General features: G+C 39.3%; 1 protein-coding gene across 4 annotated transcripts in view; it reads right to left on the minus strand.

Moving 5' to 3' along the window:
* Window positions 1-1,205: 1,205 nt before the first annotated feature.
* TMLHE (trimethyllysine hydroxylase, epsilon) overlaps window positions 1,206-27,434 on the minus strand; it is a 117,862-nt gene continuing 91,633 nt past the window's right edge. For 2 of the 4 annotated variants that reach the window (XM_025460498.3, XM_025460499.3), the window contains 2 exons: window positions 5,690-5,828; window positions 1,206-5,021 (listed from right to left, as the gene is read on the minus strand). In XM_025460498.3, the coding sequence (XP_025316283.1) occupies window positions 4,890-5,021; window positions 5,690-5,828 (271 nt within the window). In that variant the 3' untranslated portion in view covers window positions 1,206-4,889. Of the gene's footprint in view, window positions 5,022-5,689; window positions 5,829-26,769; window positions 26,947-27,434 lie in introns of those variants that run through there. The other 2 variants (XM_025460503.3, XM_025460501.3) reach the window with 2 other exon arrangements.

Consider the following 27,434-nt stretch of genomic DNA (forward strand, 5'->3'; position numbering starts at 1 on the left):
GTGACAAAGATAAACAACTATTAATTACTGAGTATTTACTGTGTGCTGCTCACTATGGTATACACTTTATACATATGACCTCATTTCATTCTTCATCACAGCTTTCTCAGGTAGATGACATTTATAGGCATTAGTTTGCAGATGAAGAAACAGGCTCAAGGAAGGAAAGTAGCTTCCCCAAATTCGCCAGGCTAGTCAGAGGCAAAGATGGAATTCAAACCCAGTTTGGTCCAAGTCCATGCCCTTTCTATGACACTACACTGCTCAGTCAAGGCATTGGAGAGGGATCTAGAAAGCAGAAGATGAGAGGATATTGAGCACTTGAATTGGAGGGAGTGACCATCATTGATAGGACAAAGGACAGACCACAGAGAAAGGCGGGGCTAGAAGAGAAAAACCTTCACTGACTTCATAGGTTCACATAGCATTGACCCAGTGATCTTTGCTTATGCACAGGATACATTACCATGCTCGTTTACCCTTAAAAAGTAGGCTAGAATACCACTATGAAACTGTAGGATACAAACAAACACGGTTTAAGATGATCTTCACAATTGTAAAAGTTGCCTGATGATTTTTTCCAGAAAGGAAGCTTAGATTCCATTGATCAAACTGATTTTTATATGCTGAGTGATCCAAAAGTATTCTGACCAAGATGGAGGACAAAGGCCAGGTCCACTGCTTAAAGCCAAGGAGTAGGATCAACTACCTGCAAACCCACCAACCCCCGAATGTAGATCTGACAACAACAAAAAAGAACAAGAAAAGAACTACAACCATATATGCCAGGGTCTTTGGCTCTGGTGAGCTGTAGGCCTAAGGAGGCAAGGACGCAGACATAATCTGACTTCACAACGAAGCCACCAGCTGACTGTGTGAGTGGATCTCCAATATGCCTAAGAGCTCCATGGGGGCAGTGATATGAATATGCCATAAAATGGTTTTGATCTGGGCAGCCCCGGTGGCACAGCGGTTGCTCTCTCTGTGTTGCTCATGAATATATAAATAAAATCTTAAAAAAAATGGTTTTGATCCTAACAACTGACATATTCCAGAAGAGTGTGGAAAGAAGGAAAAATGCTGAATGGATTGATGTCTTTCTATCATCTTCTACCTTTGGAAGAAGAAAAATTAGTGAAAAACACTTAAAAAAAAACGTAGGGGGGTTTGGTGGATATTTACAAACTATTTGCAAAACATCTGGATCGTCTCATGGTACTCTTAAGAATTTATTGGCAGGAACTTAATAGTGCAGATGATGATTACCATCTGAATGGTCAGCTAGACTGTAAATATTGTTGGAATAAGGACAATGGGGAAGGAATTAACATTTATTTTGGACTATAGCATATTAATGAAAAGCACTGTCTCTGTGGCCAGGTGTTTGAAATTCTAATCCAAAGTCTGACACTTATTTAGCCATGTGACCTTGGCTAAACTGCTTAATCTCTCATTGCCTTTATTTCTTCATTCATAAAATAGGGGTATGGTTGCTGTGGGGATTAAAAGCAGTCATAACAATGTCTGGCACACAGAAAGCACTATGAAAGAGTTAGCTGTTGTTATTGGTCATTATTATGTGCTGCAAACATCTTACTTAAGAATCACAAATTTGCTAGAAAAACCTATGATATAGGTATTTTCCTTACTCCATTCATATGAGATAACTTAAGCTATGAGGTCAAACAAAATTATAGAGTGACAGAGCCTTTAGGTGTTGCGCAGTCCAAGGCCTCCATTTTAAAGTGAAGAAGAGGGGGCGCCTAGGTGGCTCAGTTGGCTAAGTATCTGCCTTTGGCTCAGGTCATGATCTCAGGGTCCTGGGATCGAGCCCCATGTCAAGCCCTGTGTCGAGCCCCATGTCAGGTTCCCTGGTCAGTGTGGAACCTTCTTCTTCCTCTCTTCCCTGCTTGTGCATTCTCTTTCTTTTGCTCTCTCTTGCTCTCTCTGTCACTATCTCTGTCTCTTTCTCAAATAAACAAATAAAATATTAAAAAAATAAAATGAAGAGGAGCAAACTGTAGCTCAAAATAGGGTCTAAAACTCAGCAATAAGGCTCTTCCCTTCAGTGGTTCTCATATTTTGGCAGGCACCAGAATCTCCTAGAGGGCTTGCTGAAACGCAAACTGCTGGCTTCCACCTCTACAGTTTCTGATTTAGTAAGTCTGTTGTGGGGCCTAAGAATTTTCATTTCTAACAAGTGTTCAAATGCTGCTGCTGCTGCTGCTGCTACTGCTGACCTACTTTGGTAACCACCACAACACAGCATAGTTCATATATCTTTTTTTCCTTTCCTTTTTTTAAAAAAGGTCTTATTTATTTATTTGAGAGAGAGACAGTATGAGAGAGAGAGAGAGAAAGCATGAGCAGCGTAGAGGAAGAAGATGGGAGGGTACAGGGAGAATCAGATTCTTGGCTGAGCAGGGAGCCCAATATGGGACTCAATCTCAAGACCCTAAGATCATGACCTGAGCTGAAGGCAGACACTTAACCAACTGAGCCACTCTGGTGCCCTTCTTTTTTCCTTTTCATTATGTACTACACAGGTTGTGATTCACAAGCACTTGGATAGAAATGGGAACCAGTTATGAACGCTAAAGAAAAAGACATAGCTAGCAGCAAGAAGGTAGGGTTTATGTGGGACTTTCCCAGTTTTAGCACTAAGTTCTGCAGTCCAGGAAATCCTTCAGTCCTGAACACACTTGAATGGTTTGTCATTGTAGAGGAAGGTAAACAAAATTCAGTGCTGGTTAACTGTCAAACACAAAAGGACATAATTAACAGAGAACATGGTAGTATCTGGTAATTTTGTTTGAAATGGATTCATAAATTTATCCTTATTCTAACAAATTTGTATTGTGAAATGACTATGTTATGTGCTGAGCTTGGTGGACATAGACTCAGGCGTACATATTCAGGGACACTAGAAAGATGTAAAAAAGAAACATCTCACAAAGAAAGTTTTCAATGCATCATGATCAGCACTCAGTTCCCTTCTCTCTTTCTTCCTTTGAAGGGAGTATATTGTAGAAAAGTATGGATTGAAAATTTAGAAAAGTGACTGTGAAATAATTAATGAATCAAGGTCCCAGGGGAAACAGAAGGTAAAGGAAGTCCTTCAGTGAAGGAGAAGATTGATCTGTATCCTTCTCTCTCCAGGACCCTGAATATGCCCTTTGCTTGTTATAAATTAATGCTGACTACAGTTAAAATGTAATTTTGAAGGCTAAGTTAAGCAAAATTCCAAAAAGGGTAAATATCCTGATGAAGACTAATGGTGACATGTTTTAGGAGTACCTAACAGTAGGGAGAATAGATTGCATGTAAAAATGTTACTTCTGTTCTGATTGCTAACAGGTATATATATTCTTTAAGACCTAGACTTTATTATAAATCCTCTCTGACCTAAAGAAAACAGATTTCATGAAGGCGCCTAAAGATCCTACATAGTATAAATAAAATGCAGAAATATTCAGAGAACATATTTTAGAGCACTGGGTGAGTCCAAAAGATAATGCATAAACTCCTAAATGTGAACTAGGCACTTTTTGTGAACATCAGATTAGACTCTCTTCTCTGTCAGAGTACTGACTTTGCTTTGTGACTTCTATCCTCACCAATAGTGCTTTTTTCCCTCTTCTGCACATCCTAGCCTGGATTCTCCTTCATCATTCTACAGTGGTCAATGCAGTTATTTTACAGTTTCACTTTCAATGGAAGCTAGGGGAAAATAAGCCTCATACTCATCTCTCTGTATCTCCATCCATATATAAATGAAGCCATTAAAAAGAAAAGAAACAAGGTATTATACTTAACCCAGTCAAATCTTAGCAGTTAACATGTATAGTATTTTAAGTAAAGAAAAAAAGATCAGCAGAAATGGAGGAAACAGATTGCATTCTAAATTCCATCAAAAGCAAAAATGCAAAATTGGATAGTAATTTCCAGTTCTTTGGAGGCACAACATCTGTCATGATGAGTTCACTGAACAGTCTTACAGACTATGGATTATCATATGGAACCTCAGATGTCTCTAAAATATTTCTGCAATTATCCCTCACAGAGTTATTGAACTGGTGGATTTATTCCACAGGAGCTATTGTGACTTCCTATTTTAACTCTTCAAGAGATGATTTGGATGGAGATAGCCCTTCTTGTAAGATAAAACACTGTGTTTGAATTCAGTTACTACCTTATCACTGAGCTTGTGCTATCAAGCAATTTCTACGATATCTTAGTTCTAGGACACTGTAGATATAAATCTAGGATTTCAGCTAAACTCTTTAATCCACAGGTGATCCTTTACATCCTTTACCTTAAGGTATCCTCCAGGCCATTGGTTCTTAAGGAGTGGTCTGAAGACACCTGGAGGGATAGGGATCCTTGAGACACTTTTAGTGGCCCTGTGGATTAAAAACTATTTTTTATCATAACACTAAGATGATATTTACCTTTTTCATTCTTATTACCTCGTAAATGTACAGAGGATTTTTCCAAAGGCTATATGACATGTGATGATGTCATCTCTCTGATACTGAGGGAAGTGTGATTTTGTGTTCTTGAATTTTAATATTGCTCAGTCTTAGAACTGTATCTATTGATACAGTTAGTATCAATAGATATAACCCAAATCCAAGAACTCTTTGGGGTCCTCAAGGACTTTTAAGAATGTTAAGGTGTCTTAAGACCAAACATTTTACAAATTGCTGCCTTATAAAGACTTTGTTCCTAAAATGCATTTCTTTTTAACTGATCTAGTTGCAACTTCTGTTTTGCGTGATGGGATAAGGAGACAGTTTGATGCAGGTTTTGACATAATATTATTTTGCTGATATGAAATTCTGGTAGCCAGGGTGCCAGGTGTGTTCATAATTCTAATGTTGTCAATTCTAAGCCTGAAGCCCCAAGAGACGAGCAGTGTTTAATACATCATCCCTTGTTAAATAGCAGCCACAGAGTTGGCGGTAGCCAGTGAAGGATTCCCTGCCATGTAGGACACGCCAGTTGTCTATAAATAGGACCTGTGAATGGGAAAAAAGAGAAAAAAAAAACACCATCAGAACAAAAGCAGACCAACAGAACTCTAAATCAGAAGAGATCACTTAAAAGCTTTAGATTGTTCTCTGGTTACATTCAATGGGATATCTTTCTTGAGATTAAACAAGCATTTGGAAATTAGGATGTGTATAGCCCTGTAGGAGGCAGGGTGGTAGTTACAAAGGCAACAGTAGATAATCAGGCCCTGCACCTTGAGGAGCTTATGTTTCTTGAGTAATTATTCTTATCAAAGAAAATCAGATAACTGGCTTCATTTTCTTTTCTATTTAATATTTAATATATACTTTTTCAAAAAGTTACACTATTTCGTTATATTTTATGCTAAGCTGAAGATTTTCTTCATTCAGAGGATATATCAAGAGCCAAAAAAAATTAAAAAGGAGCTAGAAGGACCCTTAGGGATTATCTAGCTCAACCCCCTCATTATACATACAGAGCCACTGAGTCACTGATGCTACATATGGTGTGGGAACTGTTTCCAGGTCATTCAGTGAGTGGCAGAACCAGAGCCAATACCCAGGACTCTTCTTTTTTATCTTTGCAAGACTGTGACTCACATATTAAATACATACCCATTTTCACTGCTTCAGTATAACAAGCTTACTTGACATATTTAGAATTCGGCACCCACCCTGCCAGGCTTTAGTTTGACCCAAAACTCATTCTCAGGTCTCCTCAACTCTATTGTCAGAGTCCGGTGTGCTGTATACCAACGATGGACAACATCATAAGGTACAGTATTGATGACAGCTCTGTCATAGTTGTTGTATCTAAGATGAAATCATGAGAAGAAAAGATATCCTCAAACACATGTTAAAGACATCTATTGCTTATTGAGCAATTTTACATCAGGCTTTCTCTATATTCATTACTTGTCCTAGAGATAAGGTGAGAATAAGTCAATGTTCTCTTAGGAATATAGGATTGTGGGCAGCCCGGGTGGCTCAGCAGTTTAGCGCTGCCTTCAGCCAGGGCCTGATCCTGGAGACCCGGGATTGAGTCCCATGTTGGGCTTCCTGCATGGAGCCTGCTTCTCCCTCTGCCTGTGTCTCTGCCTCTCTCATGAATAAATAAATAAAATCCTTTAAAAAAAGGAATATAGGATTGCAGAGAGGAGCCCCACTGCCTTTTGACCATATTTTGTTTTTCTTTGGACAATCCGGGGGTAGCAGATAGAAGTAAGTTCTAGCTGGTTTCTCCCACCTTAGGATATGATGTCTTATTTAAAGTACATTCTCTTGGCCAAATTTTATAGAAGCAGTGGGGAAAAATCTGAGCTTTCTATTCACTAAGCTGAGGTGGGCAAGAGAGGTTATACTAGCAAGGCTTTCTTTTTAACAGAATGACTTAGAACTTCTCGGGTGAAAAAAACAACAAAGTGACAAGCTGAGAGAAGAGTGTTCCAGGCAAAGGGAAGAGCAAGCACAAAGCATTAGGATGGAAAGGAGTTTTATTATGTTTGCAGAACAGCAAGAAGGCCATGTGGCTGGAGTTAAGTAAGCAAGGGGAATAATGATAAGGAATGATGTGGAGGAGGTAACAATGGGCCAGATCATGTATAGCCTTAATAGCCATGTAAGGACTTTGGGTTTTATTCTGAGTACTATGGGAAGTCACTGAAAAGCCTTTGCTGAAAATATTGGATTTCTTTTTTTACTGAAGGTAAGTTAACCTTTTACTGAAGTATAGTACATATACAGATAAGTACACAAATCATAGGCTTGATGTATTTTCTCTTTTTTTAAAGATTTTATTTATTTATCCATGGGAGTCACACAGAGAGAGAGAGAGGCAGAGACACAGGCAGAGGGAGAAGCAGGCTCCATGCAGGGAGCCTGATGTGGAACTCGATCTTGGGTCTCCAGGATCAGGCCCTGGGCCGAAGGCAGCACCAAACCGCTGAGCCACTCGGGCTCCCCAGCTTGATGTATTTTCATGATGTGAACACATCCCTATCACTAGGGTCCAGGCCAATAAACAGATCATTACCCATATCCCAGAACACTCTCTTGTCCCCCTTTTCTATCTGTCTTTCCCCTAACCCAAGGATAACTACTATCATGACTTCTGTCACCAAAGATTAGTTTTGCCTGTTTGTAGACTTTATATGACTAATATACTACAGTATGTCCTCTTTTGTGTCTGGATTCTTTCATTTAATGTTATATTTAGGAAATTTATCATTGTTGTGCTATGTAGCAGTAGATCATTTATACTTCATGCTGTATAGAATTTTTGTCTAACTATACCACAACTTATCCATCCATTTTAGTATTGATAGATATTTGAGTAGTTTCCAATTTGGGACTATTACAAATAGTTCTGGTGGTTCTGGTCAGTGATGGCAACATAGCAGTCTCCCAAACTCACCTCCTCCCATGTACATACCAAATCTACAGCTACACATGGGACAATTTCCTCTGCAAGAAATCCAGAAACTAGCTGAGTGACTCCTACACATTGGGCACATAAGGAAAAAATTCACATCAAAATGGGTAGAACATGCTGAAACAGAATTTTATCATAAACCCACTCTTGGTGTAGCAATCAGGAGGAAACTTACAACACCAAGCTTCTTTGTGAGGAGTGAAGATTTTGGATTCAACATTTGGTGCCCCAACTTTTAAGATGTCTGCATGAGGGATGGGCACCCCAAACACCTAGCTTTGAAAGACAATGAGGTCTCATGAGACCCGTCGGATTCTAGAACACAGTTCTTAATGGGCTTGTGAAGACTCACTGTGGAAATTCCTGAAGCCTAGCACACAGGGAGAGTAGACAGAAACATGTATATCCTAGTCATTCTCTAAAAAAGGCCTATTTGTATACTTTAAAAGCTGCTTCCTGAAGGTCAGGCTTCTGTTTTGGCATGCATCTATGGGCAGACTGCAATCCTCTGTGGAGATGAGGAAAGCCAGCAGGCACCATCCCCACATCCTCCCTCTGGCCCACTTCAGGTCGCTGGTGTATCCCTGGAATGAGCTTCTATACATGCCTAGGACCCTGGCTTTCGTGGCTGCTGTCCAGAGGATACACCCATTGATCACCTGCTCTGGCAGCCAAGGGGCTTTATTTCCAGATTCTACAGGACAGTAATAAACAAAGAAATGCTTCATAATTGGTTCTCTACCCGAGGTTTAGTGCAAAGGGAGCATATAGAAATGCACAGTCCCCAGTCACTCTGGAAAGAATGCTTGCATACTGTAGTATGCTATGAATATTTGCATAAAAGCTGCTAACCAAAGGTCTGGCTTCCAATCAGCCTGCATCTAGGTGTTGACTAAGATCCTCCCCCTTTGGGAGTCTGACAGGTTTTGACACACCTTCAACTCCTGGAACCCACTAAAAACAAGGAAAGTGGCTTAGAAAATCAAAGGTTTGAGAGACAACCAAGAGCTTAGATTCACCTCCTACACAAGACCAGTCTGTCAAGACTGGGAGAGGTTCTAATGTGCAGAAACCAACACAGAGTGAAAGAACAATGAAGAAACAAGAAAACGTTCTAAACAAAACAACAAAACTCCAGAAACAGACCCTGATAAAAGTGAGAATTTCACCAATGAAACAGAATATATTAATACGTACCAAACAGAAATCAGAGCTGAAAAATACAATAACTGAGTTAAAAAAGTCAATAGAGTCAACTAGATAAAGTGGAAGAAAATATCAGCAAACTTAAAGAGAAAAGACAAATTCATTCAATCAGAGAAGCAAAAAGAAAAAATAATGAAAAAGAGTGAAGATAGCTTAAGGAAATTACAAGACTCCATCAAGGAGACTAATATTCACATTATAGGGGTCCCAGGAGAAGAGAGAAAGGATCAGAAAGCTTATTTGGAAAAATAACAGAAAACAACCCTAACCTAGAGAAAGAGACAGCTACATCTAGAGAGCCCGTGGAATCTCCAAAAGAGGAACCCAAAGAGACCTACACTGAGACACAATATAATTAAACTCTCAAAAGTTAAAAACAAGGAGATAATCTTAAAAGAAGTAAGAGAAAAATATATAAAGGAATCCCCATAAGTCTATCTTCTGATTTTTCATCAGAAACTTTGCAAGCTAGGAGAGAGTGGCACAATTCAAGAAATGAAAGAAACAAACCTTCCAACTATGAATACTCTACCCAGCAAAGCTGTCATTCAGAGTTGAAGAAGAGATAAGAGTTTTCCAGAAAAAGCAAAAGCTAAAGGAGATCATCACCACTAGACTGGCCTTACAAGAAATATTCAAGGGACTTCTATAACCTAAAAAGGCACTTATTAGGAACCAAAAAACATAAAAAAGTATGAATCTCAGTGGTAATGGTAAATATATAATCAAATTCAGAATGTTCTCATGTCATAGTAGTGGGTAATCACTTATAAATCTAGTATGAGGGTTAAAAGACAAATGCATTAAAAACACTTATAACTACAATAATTTGTTAATGGATACCTAAGGTAAAAAGATGTAAACTGTAGTGCAATTGCTGGATCATAGGGTAGCTCTATTTTTGGCTTTTTGAGGACCCTCCATACTGTTTTCCAGATCGCTGCACTAGATTGCATTCCAACCCACAGTGTGGGAAACAACACCTGTTGTTTCCTGCATTGTTCCTCTTAGCCATTCTGGTGTGAAGTGATATCTTACTATAGTTCAGATTTGTATTTCCCTGGTGAGTGATGTTGAGCATCTTTTCATGTCTCAGTTGCCCATCTGCATGCCTTCTTTGGAAAAATGTCTATTCATGTCTGCTGCCCATTTTTTAACTGGATTATTTTTTTGACACCCTATGCCTTTTGATTGGAGTGCTTAGTCCATTTACATTCAGAGTAATTATCAATAGATATGTATCCATGGCCATTTTACTACTTGTTCTGTCATTGTTCCTGGAGAATTTCTCTGATTCTTTCTTGTCTTTGTCATTTTTGGTCTCTCCTTTCCACTTAGAGCCCCCTTTAATATTTCTTGCAGGGCTGGTTTAGTGGTTACTAACTCCTTTAGCTTTTGTTTGTCTGGGAAACTCTTTATCTGTCCTATTCTGAATGATAGCCTTGCTAGAGAGAGTATTCTTGGCTGCAGAGTTTCCACTTTTAGCTCGTTGAATATATCACGTCACTCCTTTCGGGCTTGCCAGGTTTCCGTGGAGAGGTCTGCAGCTAACCTTATGGGTCTTCCCTTATAAGTTAAGGAGTTTTTTTTTGTCCTGCTGCTTCCAGCATTTTCTTGTTATCACCAGGTTTCCCAAATGTAACTATGGTATGCCTTGGTATTGGCCTGCTTTTGTTGATGTTGATGGGAGTTCTCTGTACCTCCTGGATCTGGATGTCTGTTTCATTTCCCAGATTAGGGAAATTTTCAGCTATTATTTCTGAAATAAAATTAAAATTTTTTTTTATTGGAGTTCAATTTGTCAACATATACCAGAACACCCAGTGCTCATCCTAAGTGCCCCTCTCAGTGCCCATCATGCAGTCACCCCAACCCCACGCCCACCTCCCCTTCCATTACCTCTTGTTCCTTTCCCAGAGTTAGGTGTCTCTCATGTTTTGTCACCCTCACTGATATTTTCACTCATTTTCTCTTCTTTCCTTTTATTCCCTTTCACTAATTTTTATATTCCCCAAATGAATGAGACCATATAATGTTTTTCCTTCTCTGATTGACTTACTTCACTCATCATAATACCCTCCAGTTCCATCCACATCGAAGCAAATGGTGGGTATCTGTCATTTCTAATGGCTGAGGAATATTCCATTGTATACATAAACCACATCTTCTTTATCCATTCATCTGTCGATGGACACCGAGGCTCCTTCCACAGTTTGGCTATTGTGGACATTCCTGCTATAAACATCGGGGTGCAGGTGTCCCGGCATTTCACTGCATCTTTATCTTTGGGGTAAATCCCCAGCAGTGCAATTGTTGGGTCATAGGGCAGCTCTATTTGTAACTCTTTGAGGAACCTCCACACAGTTTTCCAGAGTGGCTGCACCAGGTCACATTCCCACCAACAGTGTGGAGGGTTCCCCTTTCTCCACATCCTCTCCAACATTTGTGGTTTCCTGTCTTGTTAATTTTCCCCATTCTCACTGGTGTGAGGTGGGATCTCATTGTGGTTTTGATTTGTATTTCCCTGATGGCAAGTGATGCAGAGCATTTTCTCATGTGCATGTTGGCCATGTCTATGTCTTCCTCTGTGAGATTTCTCTTCATGTCTTCTGCCCATTTCATGATTGGATTGTTTGTTTCTTGGGTGTTGAGTTTAATAAGTTCTTTATAGATCTTGGAAACTAGCCCTTTATCTGATACGTCATTTGCAAATATATTCTCATATTCTGTAGGTTGTCTTTTAGTTTTGTTGACGGTTTCTTTTGCTGTGCAGAAGCTTCTTATCTTGATGAAGTCCAAATAATTAATTTTTGCTTTTGTTTCTCTTGCATTCATGGATGTATCTTGCAAGAAGTTGCTGTGGCCAAGTTCAAAAAGGGTGTTGCCTGTGTTCTCCTCTAGGGTTTTGATGGAATCTTGTCTCACATTTAGATCTTTCATCCATTTTGAGTTTATCTTTGTGTCTGGTGTAAGAGAGTGGTCTAGTTTCATTCTGCATGTGGATGTCCAATTTTCCCAGCACCATTTATTGAAGAGACTGTCTTTTTTCCAGTGGATAGTCTTTCCTCCTTTATGGAATATTAGTTGACCATAAAGTTGAGGGTTCACTTCTGGGTTCTCTATTCTGTTCCATTGATCTATGTGTCTGTTTTTGTGCCAGGACCACACTGTCTTGATGACCACAGCTTTGTAGTACAACCTGAAATCTGGCATTGGGATGCCCCCAGCTATGGTTTTCTTTTTTAAAATTCCCCAGGCTATTCGGGGTCTTTTCTGATTCCACACAAATCTTAAGATGATTTGTTCCAACTCTCTGAAGAAAGTCCATGGAATTCGATAGGGATTGCATTAAATGTGTAAATTGCCCTGGGTAACATCAACATTTTCACAATAGTAATTCTTCCAATGCATGAGCATGGAATATTTTTTCATCTCTTTGTGTCTTCCTCCATTTCTTTCAGAAGCGTTCTGTAGTTTTTAGGGTATAGATCGTTCACCTCTTTGGTTAGGTTTATTCTTAGGTATCTTATACTTTTGGGTGCAATTGTAAATGGGATTGACTCCTTAATTTCTCTTTCTTCAGTCTCATTGTTAGTGTATAGAAATGCCACTGATTTCTGGGCATTGGGATCCCTGGGTGGCGCAGCGGTTTGGCGCCTGCCTTTGGCCCAGGGCGTGATCCTGGTAGACCCGGGATCGAATCCCACATCGGGCTCCCAGTGCATGGAGCCTGCTTCTCCCTCTGCCTGTGTCCCTGTGCCTCTCTCTCTCTCTCTCTGTGACTATCATAAATAATAATAAAAAAAGATTTCTGGGCATTGATTTTGTATCCTGCCACACTGCCAAATTGCTGTATGAGTTCTAGCAATCTTGGGGTGGAGTCTTTTGGGTTTTCATGTCATCTGCGAAGAGGGAGAGTTTGACTTCTTCTTTGCCAATTTGAATGCCTTTTATTTCTTTTTGTTGCCTGATTGCTGAGGCTTGGACTTCTGGTACTATGTTGAATACCAGCGGTGAGAGTGGACATCCCTGTCTTGTCCCTGATCTTAGGGGAAAGGCTCCCAGTGTTTCCCCATTGAGAATGATATCTGCTGTGGGCTTTTAGTAGATGGCTTTTAAGATGCTGAGGAATGTTCCCTCTATCCCTACACTGTGAAGTGTTTTGATCAAGAATGGATGTTGTATTTTGTCAAATGCTTTCTCTGCCTCTATTGAGAGGATCATATAGTCCTTGTTTTTTCTCTTGTTGATATGATCTATTACATAGATTGCTTTATGAGTGTTGAACCAGCCTTGCATCTTGGGGATAAATCCCACTTCGTCATGGTGAATAATCTTCTTAATGTACTGTTGGATCCTATTGGTTAGTATCTTGTTGAGAATTTTTGCATCTGTGTTCATCAGGAATATTGGTCTATAATTCTCCTTTTTGGTGGGGTCTTTGTCTGGTTTTGGAATTAAGGTGATGCTGGCCTCATAGAACGAGTTTGGAAGTACTCCATCTCTTTCTATCTTTCAGAACAGCTTTAGTAGAATAGGTACGGTTCCTTCTTTAAAACTTTGACAGAATTCCCCTGGGAAGTCATCTGGCCCTGGACTTTTGTGTCTTAGGAGGTTTTTGATGAATGCTTCAACTTCCTCCCTGGTTATTGGCCTGTTAAGGTTTTCTATTTCTTCCTGTTCCAGTTTTGGTAGTTTGTGGTTTTCCAGAAATGCGTCCATTGGTCTAGATTGCCTAATTTATTGGCGTATAGCTGCTCATAATAAGTTTTTAAAATCGTTTGTATTTCCTTGGTATTGCTGGTGATCTCTCCTTTCTCATTCATGATTTTATTAATTTGAATCTTTTCTCTCTTCTGTTTAATAAGGCTGGCTAATGGTTTATCTATCTTATTAATTCTTTCAAAGAACCAACTCCTGGTTTTGTTGATCTGTTCCACAGTTCTTCTGGTCTCTATTTCATTGAGTTCTGCTCGAATCTTTATTAATTGTCTTCTGCTGATGAAGGTTTCATTTGCTGTTCCTTCTCCAGCTCCTTTAGGTGCAAGGTTACCTTTTGTATTTGAATTCTTTCCAGTTTTTGGATGGATGCTTGTATTGCGATGTATTTCCCCCTCAGGACTGCTTTTGCTGCATCCCAAAGATTTTGAACGGTTGTATCTTCATTCTCATTAGGTTCCATGAATCTTTTTAATTCTTCTCTAATTTCCTGGTTGACGCTTTCATCTTTTTAGCAGAATGGTCTTTAACCTCCACGTGTTTAAAATCTTTCCAAACTTCTTCTTGTGGTTTAGTTCTAGTTTCAAAGCATTATGGTCTGTAAATACACAGGGGACAATCCCAATCTTTTGGTATTGGTTAAGACTGGATTTGTGACCCAGTATGTGGTCTATTCTGGGGAAAGTTCCATGTGCACTTGAGAAGAATGTGTATTCAGTTGCGTTTGGATGTAAAGTTCTGTAAATATCTGTGAAATCCATCTGGTCCAGTGTATCATTTAAAGCTCTTATTTCTTTAGAGATGTGCTTATAAGATCTATCAATTGCAGAAAGCACCGTGTTCACGTCTCCAAGTATAAGTGTATTATTATCTAAGTATGTCTTAACTTTGGTTATTAATTGTTTGATATACTTGGCAGCTCCCGCATTCGGGGCATAAATATTCATGATTGTTAGGTCCTCTTGTTGGATAGATCCTTGAAGTATGATATAGTGTCCCTCTTCATCTCATCTCTTACTACAGTCTTTGGGATAAACTTTAATTTATCTGATATGAGGATGGCTACCCCTGCTTTTTTTTTGAGGACCACTTGAATGGTAAATGGTTCTCCAACTTTTTATTTTAAGGCTGGAGGTGTCCTTAGGTCTAAAATGAGTCTCTTGTAGACAGCAAATAAATGGGTCTTGCTTTTTTATCCAGTCTGAAACCCTGCACCTTTTGATGGGATCATCAAGCCCATTCACGTTCAGAGTTACTATTGAAAGACATGAATTTAGTGTCATCATGATACTTAATCAGTCCCTGTTTTTGTGGATTGTTTCCTTGGACTTGCTCTTTCTATTACAGAGTCCCCCTTAGTATTTCTTGTAGAGCTGGCTTCCTGGTCACATATTCTTTCAGTTTCTGCCTATCTTGGAAGCTCTTTATCTCTCCTTCTATTCTGAATGAGAACCTTGCTGGATAAAGTATTCTTAGCTGCATGTTCTTCTCATTTAGGACCCTGACTATATCCTGCCAGCCCTTTATGGCCTGCCAGGTCTCTGTGGAGAGGTCTGATGTTAATCTAATATTTCTCCTCATAAAAGAAAGATTTCTTGTCTCTTGCTGCTTTAAGGCTCTTCTCTTTATCTTTGGAATTTGCACGTTTCACTATTAAATGTCAAGGTGTTGAGCGGTTTTTACTGATTTTAGGGGGATCTCTCTATTTCCTGGATCTGAATGCCTTTTCCCTTCCCAAGTTAGGAAAGTTCTCAGCTATGATTTGTTCAAATACATAATCTGGACCTCTGTCCCTTTTGGCGCCCTCGGGAACCCCAAATAAATGTAGATTTTTCCTTCTGAGGCTGTCATTTATTTCCCTTAACCTATTCTCATGATCTTTTAATTGTTTTTCTCTTTTTTCCTCAGTCCCTCCTTGCCATCAACTTGTCTTCTATGTCACTCACTTGCTTTTCTACCTTGTTAACCCTTGTCGTTAGGACCTCTAGTTTGGATTGCATCTCATTTAATCGATTTTTAATTTCTGCTTGATTAGGGATCCCTGGGTGGCTCAGCGCTTGAGCGTCTGCCTTTGGCCCGGGGCATGATTCTGGAGACCCGTGATCGAGTCCCACATCGGGCTCCCTGCATGGAGCCTGCTTCTTCCTCTGCCTGTGTCTCTGCCCCCCTCCCCCCTCTCTCTCTCTCTCTGGGTGACTCTCATGGATAAATAAATAAAATCTTAAAAAAAAATTTCTGCTTGATTAGATCTAAATTCTGCAGTCATGAAGTCTCTTGAGTCCTTTATGCTTTTTTCTAGAGCCATCAGTAGCTTTATAATAGTGCTTCTGAATTGGCTTTCTGACATTGAATTGTAATCCAAATTTTGTAACTCTGTGGGAGAGGGGACTGTTTCGGATTCTTTCTTTTGAGGTGAAGTTTTCCTTCTAGTCATTTTGCTCAGTGCAAAGTGCCCAAAAACCAGTTGTACTTGATAGAAGTGCCAACTCTTCTCACTGTAGCATTCCAGCTTTTGTCTCTTTAAATCTCAGACCTAATTCGTAGGTTTTCAGGATGATTTGAAAGTTATCTAGGTAAGTTGGTGGGGACAGGTAACTTGGGGATCCTACTTTTCCGCCATCTTGCCCCCTGAAATAATTTTTTTCCCTTTTCCTCTCTCCTCTTTTTCTGAGGCTCCTATAATATGAATGTTATTATGTTTGATGGAGCCACTGAGTTCTCTAGGTCTATTCTTATGTTGCATAATTCTCCTTTCTCTCTTTTATTCAGCTTCATTCTTTTCCATTATTTTTTCTTCTAGGTCACTAATTAGTTCCTTTGCTTCTTCCAGCGTGCTGTTCATTACATCAAGCCTGTTTCCAATCTCATTTATCGCATTCTTCATCTCTGGTTGACTTTTAAAAACACTTCTATCTCTCTGATAAGGTATCACTAATATCTTTTCTCAAGTCCAGTGAGCATCATTATGATTGTTGCTTAAGTTCTCCATCAGGCATGTTACTTATCTCTTTCACTTAGATCTCTGGTTTGGCCTTATGTTTCTTTCATTTGGGATAAATTCCTCCATCTTTGCATTTTATCTAAGTCTCTGCCTTCTACTCTGTGTTAGAAAAGTTATGTCTCTTGCTCTTGAAAGTAATGGCCTTATGAAGATGTCATGGAGTGTGCAGGGCCTGGCACTTCAGGGATTGTCTCTGGTGTGTGCTGGGTGTGCTCTGCTATTGTGTTTTGGCTGCTCTGTCCTTCAAGCCAGTCAAGTGCAGAAGCTCTCCTTGTCTGCAGTGGGCAGTCTTTGGTCCCTGGCCTGAATGTGGTGAGTTTTAACTCTGTGTGCTCTGGTGTGCTTGTAACATGGAACCTGTCACCAATGCCACCAAAACTGAGGCCCTGCAGGACTCTGGTTGGGAGATGTGATGTGGGCAGCGGTTTTTGCTTTTTCCTGTGGGAGGGGCCTGCTATGCTGGGATTGAGGGAAGCCCAACAAACAAGTGCAGTCCCACCAGAGCGGAGGGGTATGGGGCTTGGTGTATGCAAGTTAGGCAGCCGGTGTCAGCACTGCACTGTTTCTCACTGGTGGCCCTGTGTTTATACTGAGGGATGGAGCTGGGCAATAGTGCCAGCCAGCTCTTTTGTTTCCAGAGAGGCATCTCCCTGAATGCTGCCTCTCAGGGATGGGCTCTGAGAAGAGCAAATAATCTACTCTCCTCCCTGCTGTGTGTCCCAGGCATTCTTCAAATTGCTGTTTTCATGCTATCTGCTCCCGGGTTGCCTGCCTGCCTTCTCTCCAGGATCAGGTCTGTGCCCTCCAAGCTCTATTGCTGCCAATCCTGCTGAACTTTAAAACTCCAGTCTTTGGAACACCTGGGTGGCTCAGGGGTTGAGCGTCTGCCTTCGGCTCAGGTCGTGTTCCTGGGATCCTGGGATCAAGTCCAACATCAGGCTCCTGGCATGGAGCCTGCTTCTGCCTCTGCCTATGTCTCTGCCTCTCTCTCTCTCTCTCTCTCTCTCTCTGTCTCTCATGAATAATTAGATAAAATCTTTTTTAAAAAATAAAACTCGGGATCCCTGGGTTGCGCAGTGGTTTAGTGCCTGCCTTTGGCCCAGGGCATGATCCTGGGGACCCCGGATCCAGTCCCACATCGGGCTCCTGGCATGGAGCCTGCTTCTCCCTCTGCCTGTCTCTCTACCTCTCCCTCTGTGTCTATCATGAGTAAATAAATAAAATCTTAAAAAAAAGATTTAAAAAATAAAACTCCAGTCTTCAACCTCACTAGTTGCAAGAACTCATGAAATTAAGCCTCTCTCATTTTCCAAGCCAATGGCTTTGGGGAAACATTCTCCTTGTACCTTCCCCTGTGTGCTTCTCTCTCTCTCTCTCACCTTTCTCCACGACTATACTTCCCTCTCCTCCACAGCACTAGCAATCCATTTTTCCCTAAACCACACCTCCACACTTCCTACCTTCTTTAATGTGGCCTCTTCTTTCCCTTCAGTTGTGGAGTTTGTTCTGTCAATCTTTAGGTCAGTTCATGGGGTATTTAGGATGATTTGATAGTTATTTAGTTGTGTTTGTGGGATGAGACAAGGCTAGGGTCCTCCTACTCTGCTGCCATCTTCTCCTCCTCCTCACTAGATCTATTCTTCTTAAAATTGCTTTGGCTATTTGAGCCTTTTTTTTTCTCCATTCAAATTTTAGGATTATTTCTTCTATTTCTGTCAAAAATACTTGGGATCCCTGGGTGGCGCAGCGGTTTGGCGCCTGCCCTTGGCCCAGGGCGCAATCCTGGAGACCCGGGATCGAATCCCACGTCGGGCTCCCGGTGCATGGAGCCTGCTTCTCCCTCTGCCTATGTCTCTGCCCCTCTCTCTCTCTCTCTCTCTCTCTCTCTGTGACTATCATAAATAAATAAAAATTAAAAAAAATACCATTGGAATTTTCATAGAAATTGCACTGAATGTGTATATTGCTATGGCTAATAAGGAGATTTTAACTATTCATTCTTCCAATCCATGAGAATGGAATATTTTTCCATTTATTAGTGATTTCTTCTATTTCTTTCATCTACATTTTATAGTTTTCAGTATATAAATCTTTTACTCTCTTGGTTAAATTTACTTCTAACAATTTTTATTGTTTTTGATACAATATTAAGTGGGATTGTTTTCTTAAGTTCTCTTCCTGATAGTTCATTGTTAGTGTATAGAAATGCTACCAATTTTTTTATATTGACCTTGAACCATGCAACTTTAATTTGTTTATTCTAACAGTTTTTTTGGGGGGGTGGAGTCTTTAGGGTTTTCCATATATTGAATTTGGCCACCCACAAATAGCTAATTGACTTGCAGATACTAAACCATCCTTAGATCACTGGGATAAATTCCACTTGATCATGATGTCTGAATTTATCAAAGTATTGTTGAAATTAATTAGCTAATATTTTGTTGAGCATTTTCGGATCCATGTTCATCAGGAATATTGACCTATAATTTTTTTATGTTCTTATTTGTTCTTTGTGTTGGGTAATGTTAGCCTCAGAAAATGAGTTTGGGAGCATTCTCTTTTCAATTTTTTGTTAGAGTTTGAGAAGGATGAATGTTAAATCTTCTTGGAAAGTTTGGTAGAATTAACCAGTGAAGCTGTTTGGTCCTGGACATTTGTTTATTGGGAGTGTCTTTCATTCATTTATTTTTTAATTCCTATATAGTTAATATAGTGTTATATTGTTATATTGGTTTCAAGTGTACAACACAGTGATTCAACCATTCTATACATTACTCAGTGCTCCTCTTTTTAAAAAATCTTTTTTTAAAAAAAGATTTTATTTATGTATTCATGAGGGATACAGAGACATAGGCAGAGGGTGAAGCAGGCTCTGTGTAGGGAGCATGATGTGTGACTTGATCCCATGACCCTGGGATCACGACCTGAGCCAAAGGCACATGCTCAACCACTGAGCCACCCAGGTGCCCTGCAGCCTGATTTATTCTTGATAAATCCCCATAGTTGAGGATATTTAAAGACATGTCAATGTCCCAGGGAGAGGAATCTTAGCACCTAGTTTCACACTGATTAGAAGCCAAAGCTATAGGCAACAGTTTTTAAAGTATATAAATATATACAGTCCTGTGAAGCCACAATTGTAAACCCTGCTAGCCTCCAGACCAGAAGATCTAAATGTATCTCCTGGGCGACAGTTGCAAAACTTGAGGCTCCAGATGGATATATAAACTTTTTTCTGGGGGGCACCAGTGAGCTGTAGCAAGACCAGGGAAGAGTGCAAGGATGGTATCTTGCTACTTACATTCCTGAAAGCACTTCGTTAGTCTCTGGATGTGTGGAAAACCTGCAGTCTGTCCTTCAGGCTGAAGTTCCAGGAGAAGTAAATGGCCTTTTTCACAGGAAGATTAGGGGTGTGTTTCAGTCTACTACTCTCTGTGCAGTGTTCTGGGGGTGGTAGTCTGTCATTCCTGATTGTTACAGTCCTGTGAAGCCCAGAAACACAACCCCTCCTGGCCACTAGGGCCAGGTGATCAAGGAGCATCCCCTATGTGAACTACACATGCCCAGTAGCTTTAGCAATGCAGCCGGAGAGCATTGGGGTGGGGCATGTCCAATGGCTTCAGCAAAGTAGTGGGGGAATGCCTTGGCTAAATGTGCCCATCTGTCAGTGTGGTGTTGGAAAGTGCCATGTCAGGACCTGCCTGCCCGCTCCAGCAAGGCAGCAGGAGAATGCCATGGCCACTAGTCCCCTCTAGCCTCCGCAAGGTAGTGTGTGGTGCAACTGCACATGCCCACTGGCTTCAGCAAGGCAGCGGTAGAACTCCATGACCACTCACCCCTGCTGCCACATCTATCTTGGCCTGCTTCCCCTAGCAGGTAGAGGGAGAGTGCAAAAATGGCACTCACCAGTGTGTTTGTCTCCAGAGAGAGTCCAACTGTCCCTGCCCCTCCAGCAGATGTTTTAAAATAAGGAACTTGGCAGCCCGGGTGGTTCAGCGGTTTACCACCTGCCTTTGGCCCAGGGCCTAATCCTGGAGACCCCGGATCGAGTTCCACGTCGGGCTCCCTGCATGGAGCCTGCTTTTCCCTCTGCCTGGGTCTCTGCCTCTCTCTCTCTCTCTCTCTCTCTCATGAATAAAATAAATAAAATTTAAAAAATAAAATAAAATAAGGAATCTTCTTCACATATAATCTAGATACTTTTCAGTGTGCTGCTTTTGTGCTGGGTCCTGGGTTGAGTGGGACTACATGCAAGTCCTTTAAAGGGAGTATTTCATTTCCAAACAGCCCTTTGTGTCCCTTGGATGTAGGACTTATTGATTTCCCAAGCTGGGCATATTTTGCATTTGTCTCTGTGGTACAGGTCCCAAGGGTTGGGGTGCCCCCTCTCCTCCAGACTTACGAGATCCCTCCCAATTGTGGGTCACTGTGCTGGGCATAGGGTTTTTGGTGAGACCATGTCTCTGCCTTTCCTACCCATTTTGATGTGGTCCTTTTATCCTTTGTTATGGAGGAACAGTTCAGCAAGTTTTCACTTCTTTTCCTGAGGGAATTGTTCTCTTATAGCTTTAGATTTGGTGTATCCATGAGAGGAGGTGGGTTCAGGGTCTTCCTATGCTGATATCTTGAATCACCCTCCAAAGAAGCTCATTATATAATGAGAATGAGATCAATAACAAGAGGATATAAAATTTACATACAATTACACACCAACAACTTGGACAACCTAGAAGAAATAGATAAAATTTCCTAGAAACATACAACCAAGATGAATCATGAATAAATACAAAATCTGCAAAGATCAATTATTAGTAAGGAAATTGAATTAGTAATCAAGAACCACCCCACAAAGAAAAGTCTATGACCAGAAGGCTTCACTTGTGAATTCTACCAAAGTTAAAAAAAAGAATATCAATCATTCTCAAACTCTTCCAAAAAGTTGAAGAGAACACTTCTAAACCGATTTCATGAAGCCAGCATTGCTCTAATACCAAAACTAGATCAAGGACACTATAAGAATAAAAATTATAGTCCAATATCACTGAAGAATATAGATGCAGAAATTCTAAAAAAATAGCAAGCCAAACTCAATAATATATTAAAAGGATCATACACTATGATCAAGTGGGATTTGTTCCAGGGATGTAAGAATGGTTAAAAATCTGCAAATTGTCAATGTGATACACCACAATAACAAAATAAAGGATAAAAATCATATGATCATCATCTCAATAGATGCAGAAAAAGCATTTGACAAAATTTAATGTCCACTCTTGAGAACTTTCAATTAAGTGAGTATAGAAGAAGCATACCTCAACATAATGAAGGCTATATATGAAAACTCCATAACATTATAAACTTAGTGATGAACAGCTGAAAGCTTTTCCTCTAAAATAAGGAAGAAGACAGTAATGCCCATTCTCATCACTTTTATTTCACATAGTAGTAAAAGTTCTAGCCAGGGCAATTAGGCAAGAAAAAGAAATAAAAGGCAGCCCCCAATCAGAAAGGAAGAAGTAAAACTGTCTCTATTTGCAGAAAACATGGCATTATATATAGAAAACCTCAAAGACCACCAAAAAACTGTTAGAACTAAAACACAAATTTAGGGAAGCCTGGGTGGCTCAGCGGTTGTGTCTGCCTTTGGCTCAGGGCGTGATCCTGGAGTCCCAGGATTGAGTCCCACGTCGGGCTCCCTGCATGGAGCCTGCTTCTCCCTCTGCCTGTGTCTCTGCCTCTCTCTCTCTCTCTCTCTCTCTCTGTGTCTATCATGAATAAATAAATAAATAAAATCTTTTGGGCAGCCCCGGTGGCGCAGCGGTTTAGCGCCGCCTGCAGCCCAGGGTGTGATCCTGGAGACCGGGGATCGAGTCCCATGTTGGGCTCCCTGCATGGAGCCTGCTTCTCCCTCTGCCTGTGTCTCTGCCTCTCTCTGTGTGTCTCTATGAATAAATAAAATAAAAAAATAAAATCTTTAAAAAAAACAAATTTAGTAAAGTTGCAAGATACAAAATTGATATGCAAAAATATGTTTCATTTCTATAACCTTCTATAATTTATTGAAATTATCAGGAAAAAATTAAGAAAACAATCCCATTTACAATTGTACCTAAAAGAATAAAATATCTAGAAATAAATTTAACCAAGGAGCTGAAAGACCTGTACACTGAAACCTATAAAACAGTAAAGAAAGAAATTGAAGATGACACAAATAAATGGAAAGATATTCTGATCTCATTAATTAGAGTAATTTATATTGCTAAATATCCATATTATCCAAAGCAATCTACAGATTCATTGCAATCCATATCAAAACTATACTGGCATTTTCCTTTTTTATTATTATTATTATTTATGATAGTCACACACACACACAGAGAGAGAGAGAGAGAGAGGCAGAGACATAGGCAAAGGGAGAAGCAGGCTCCATGCACCGGGAGCCCGACGTGGGATTTGATCCCGGGTCTCCAGGATCGCGCCCTGGGCCAAAGGCAGGTGCCAAACCGCTGCACAACCCAGGGATCCCTATACTGGCATTTTCCATAGAAATAGAAAAAATTATTGTAAAGTTTGTATGGAACCACAAAGACCCCAAATAGTGAATGCAATCTTGCAGGCATCATACTTCCTAATTTCAAACCATTTCACAAAGCTATCATAATCAAAACAGTATAATTCTGGCATAAAGATAGAGACCAATGGAACAGAATTGAGAGAAATAAGTCTATTCATATATGATCAACTAGCATTTAACAAAAGAGTCAAGAATTCTCAATGGAAAAGAATAATTTATTTGATAAATAGTATTGGTAAAACAACCACCACATGCAAAACAATGAACCAAACCCCTATCTTACACTGTACACAAATATCTATTCAAAATGAATTAAAGACTTGAATGTAAGATCTGACCCTCTTAAAACTCCTAGAGGAAGACGCAGCGGGTACACTTCCTTCACAATAGTCTTAGCAATGGTATTTTTGGATTTGACAAATAAAGGAAAGAAAACAAAAGCAAAAACAAACAAGTAGGACTACATCAAACTAAAAAGCTTCTGCACAACAAACCGTCAACAAAATAAAAGGCAACTTAAAGAATGGTAGAATATATTTACAATTCATACATCTGATAGGAAGTTAGTATTTGAAATATATACAGAACTTGTAGAACTCAATAGCAAAAAACACAAACAATCTGATTTAAAAATAAGCAGAGGAACCGAATAGACATTTTTCCTTTTTTAAAAAAGATTTTATTTATTTATTCATGAGACACACACACACAGAGAGAGAGAGAGAGAGAGAGAGAGAGAGAGGCAGAGACCCAGGCAGAGGGAGAAGGAGGCTACATGCAGGGAGCCCGACGCGGGACTCGATCCCAGAACTCCAGGATCATGACCCCGGCTGAAAGCAGGCGCTAAACCACTAAGCCACCTAGGGATCCCCTGAATAGACATTTTTCCAAAGAAGATTTACAAATGGCCAACAAGTACACAAATAGGTACTCGATATCACTAATCATCAGGGAAATGCAAATTAAAACCACAATGAGATATCACCTCACATCTCTTAGCATAGTTGTCATCAAAAAGATGCAGTAACAAGTGCTACGAGGATATGAAGAAAGGGAATCCTTGTTCACTGTTGATAATAGATTGTAAAAGTTCTCATCATAAAAAAAATTGTAACTATGTGGTAATGGATATTACCTAAGCTTACTGTGGTAATAATATCACAAAATACACATATATCAAAGATTATGTCGTACAAATTAATCTAATACAATGTTATATGTCAATTAAATGTCAATCATACTGGAAAAAATAAATTGTGCTGTTATGGACATTTTATTACTTGTCTTTTGGTGAACATATATATTTATTTATGCTATAAAGTCAAGGATGGAATTTCTGGTTCATTAGGTATGTGTATGCTCAGCTTTAGTAGACACTGCCAAAGATATTTTTAAAAGAGAAATAAACATTTAATGGTACCCTTTTTGGATATATATAGCATTCATTACTGTTAGAAAGTACATGGCACAATTACAGCCAATGTTCTTAGTTTTCTCATACGTAAATTGAATAAATAACATCTGTTTAGCTTATCTCGCAGAGCTATTGTGAGAATCAAATCCAAGCATGCATATAATAGTCCATTATCCCAGGCTTCAAGGAACCATGCCCATAGGGAAATGGGGTTAGGAAGCATAGTCTTTACTAGGGTCTTGGCATTGTTACTTCTAGAAACCCTCAATGCTCTATTAGGTACTTACACAAATACTGTTTTACTTAATCCTTTCATCACCCCAGAAGGGAAAGTTGTTTAGCTTTCTTTTACATATAAGGCAATTGAAATTTAGAGAGGTTAAACCTGCCACAGAGTCTATAAGTAGCAGAGTGGTTTTGAAATCAGGTTTCCCCATAATTTAAGTTATTGTTTGTACCAGAGAGTTGAACAATAATCTAATTCCAGTGTATGTTATTCATAAGATCAACTTTTTACAGTTCATAATTGTAGTTTCTTGACTTCAAATAGAGATTTATGGTTTATAAGCATTTTGATGTACACAATCTCATTGATCCTCTATCTGATAACTCTGTGAGGTAAGTGTTATAGCTATCAATTATTATCTTACTTTATAGATAATGGACATTAAAAAATAAGGCATTGTGATTTATCCATGGTCACGTTGCATATTGATTAGAATAAAATGATTTCTGGGCTTTTGCACAAAGTGACATCATTATATTATTGTGCAGTTTTAAAATTTTTTCGGCTTTGATATGATGCAAGAAAGTCCTGGAAGTACAGGAAAGCAAATAAAGAAGATACTTTTCTGATAAAATAAGCTAGGAAGGCTTAATGAAGCTATTCTTATTATGACTTGGCAAATATTTTCCAAGTAAAGAGAGCTCAGTGATTGAATGGAAAACGCATTTGGTAGATTTCAGTACTGTGGTATAAGTGAAAGATGATGGGCAGTGTAGTCAGATAGATCACCCTTATAATCCCAGCTCAAACATGTGACTTAAAGAAGCTATTTGATCCCTTTGAGCCTCAGTCTCCTCATCTGAAAACAGAATAATAATAACCTTATATGATTATAAGGATTATATAAAGCCTTATATATTATATAATAACACTGTGCCCGACACACAGGAGGTCTATAATGTCAGCTAAAATAAACACTATTTAGCTCTCTTGAGCCATAAAAAGAAGCCCTAGAAACCATGAAAGTCTTCACGGTGAGTTAGCTATACTTGGACTTAGAGGAAAGGGTTAGACTAAGTTTTGAATAATAATGACTGAAGGATAGGCAAATAGTCCTATATAAATACTTGTATTTTAATATTCCTTGCTCTAAAGTTTCATAAATGTTAAAATTTGAATAGTCATTGCCTCTGTTACAATATCCCATTTATAGAAAGTCTTACTTATATACAAAGCATACTATATTATTAGTTTATTAAACAATACGGAGCACTGTATTCTGTTTCTGGTATTGGGTAAGTAAACTATTGGATCAATGCCCTCCTTTCATAGGTGACAACTAAAAGCTGATAAAATGCAAAATATAACTACCTGAAGGTATCATAGAGGTAGACTCTGGAATGGAGCTGACAGTTGAAAGAAAGGAACTGCACTGGGTGAGTTTCTCATTTTCATGACATCTAGCCTGAGGGCTTGCCACAACCTGCACCATATTGGGCCACTGAAACCCCAAAAGAACTCCTAGTTTTTCCGGCCTGAAGAACCAGAAGATAGGTTTGGTGCAACCACTGCCACCAAAAAGTGAAGAGAAAAACCTAGAAAGGAGAGAATCAGAGAAGAACACCAAGCTCTACTCAAATACCTGGAAGGAAAAAAAATACCTGGAAGGATGACCCTTGAATTGCATATAGTAAAGAAAACCTCCTAGTATTACATCTAGAGATACAACAACTGAACAGAAATTTCAGCTATCAAAGAACTTTGAGTACAACTAAATTAATTGCCTGTTGAAAAACACCACAAAACCCAACATTCTTTGGGCAAATATAACAGAATCTAGGGTCTCAATAACATTCACATTCTCCAGAATACAATCCGAAATTGTTCATGTAACAAGAACCAGAAAAATGTTACCTCTTATGAAGGGAAAATAGAGCAAAGGTCAATCCTGAGATGTCTAATATGTTGGAATTATCAGACAAGGATTTTAAAGTAGGTATTTTTTTTATATTTCTTTATTTAAATTCAATTTGCCAACATATAGTATAATGCCCAGTTAAAGTAGGTATTTTTACTATATCAATGAGGTAAAAATATGCTTGTAATGAAGGGATAGAAATTCCTAACAAATAAGAAGTATAAAAAAGAACCAATTGTAAATTTTAGAACTGAAAAATATAATGTACTTTTAAAAGATTTTATTTATTTATTCGAGAGAGGCAGAGACACAGGCAGAGGGAGAAGCAGGCTCCATGCAGGGCGCCCGATGTGGGACTCCATCCCGGGACTCCAGGATCACACCCTGGGCCGAAGGCGGCGCTAAACTGCTGGGTCACCAGGGCTGCCCTAGGCAAAGGCTTCTTAGATACAACACAAAAAGCATAAGCAACAAAAATAGATAATTTTAACTTCATCAAAATTTAAAACTTTTAGTACATCAAATAACACACTCAAGAAAGTAAAAACACAAGCCACAGACTGGGAGAGAAATAGTTGTGAATAATATATCCAATAAAGAACTTGTATTCAGAATATTTAAAAAAACTCATAAAGTAACCAACAAGAGGATGAATGATACGATTTAAAAATAGGCAAAATATTTGACTAAAGATTTACAAATGGTCAAAAGGCATATAAAAAGCTTCTCAACATCATTAGTCACCAGGGAACTGCAAATCAAAATCACAATGAGATACTAGTTCACATGCACTAGAATGGTTATAATCAAAAAGACAGATAATGACAACTGTTGGTGAGGATGTATAGAAACTGAAGTCCTCATACATTACTGGCAGGAATGTAAACTGGTGCATCCAGAGTGGAAAAGTCTGGCAGTTCCTCAAAGGTA

This window comes from Canis lupus, chromosome X (assembly GCF_003254725.2).
Source record: "Canis lupus dingo isolate Sandy chromosome X, ASM325472v2, whole genome shotgun sequence".
Classification (NCBI taxonomy): domain Eukaryota; kingdom Metazoa; phylum Chordata; class Mammalia; order Carnivora; family Canidae; genus Canis; species Canis lupus.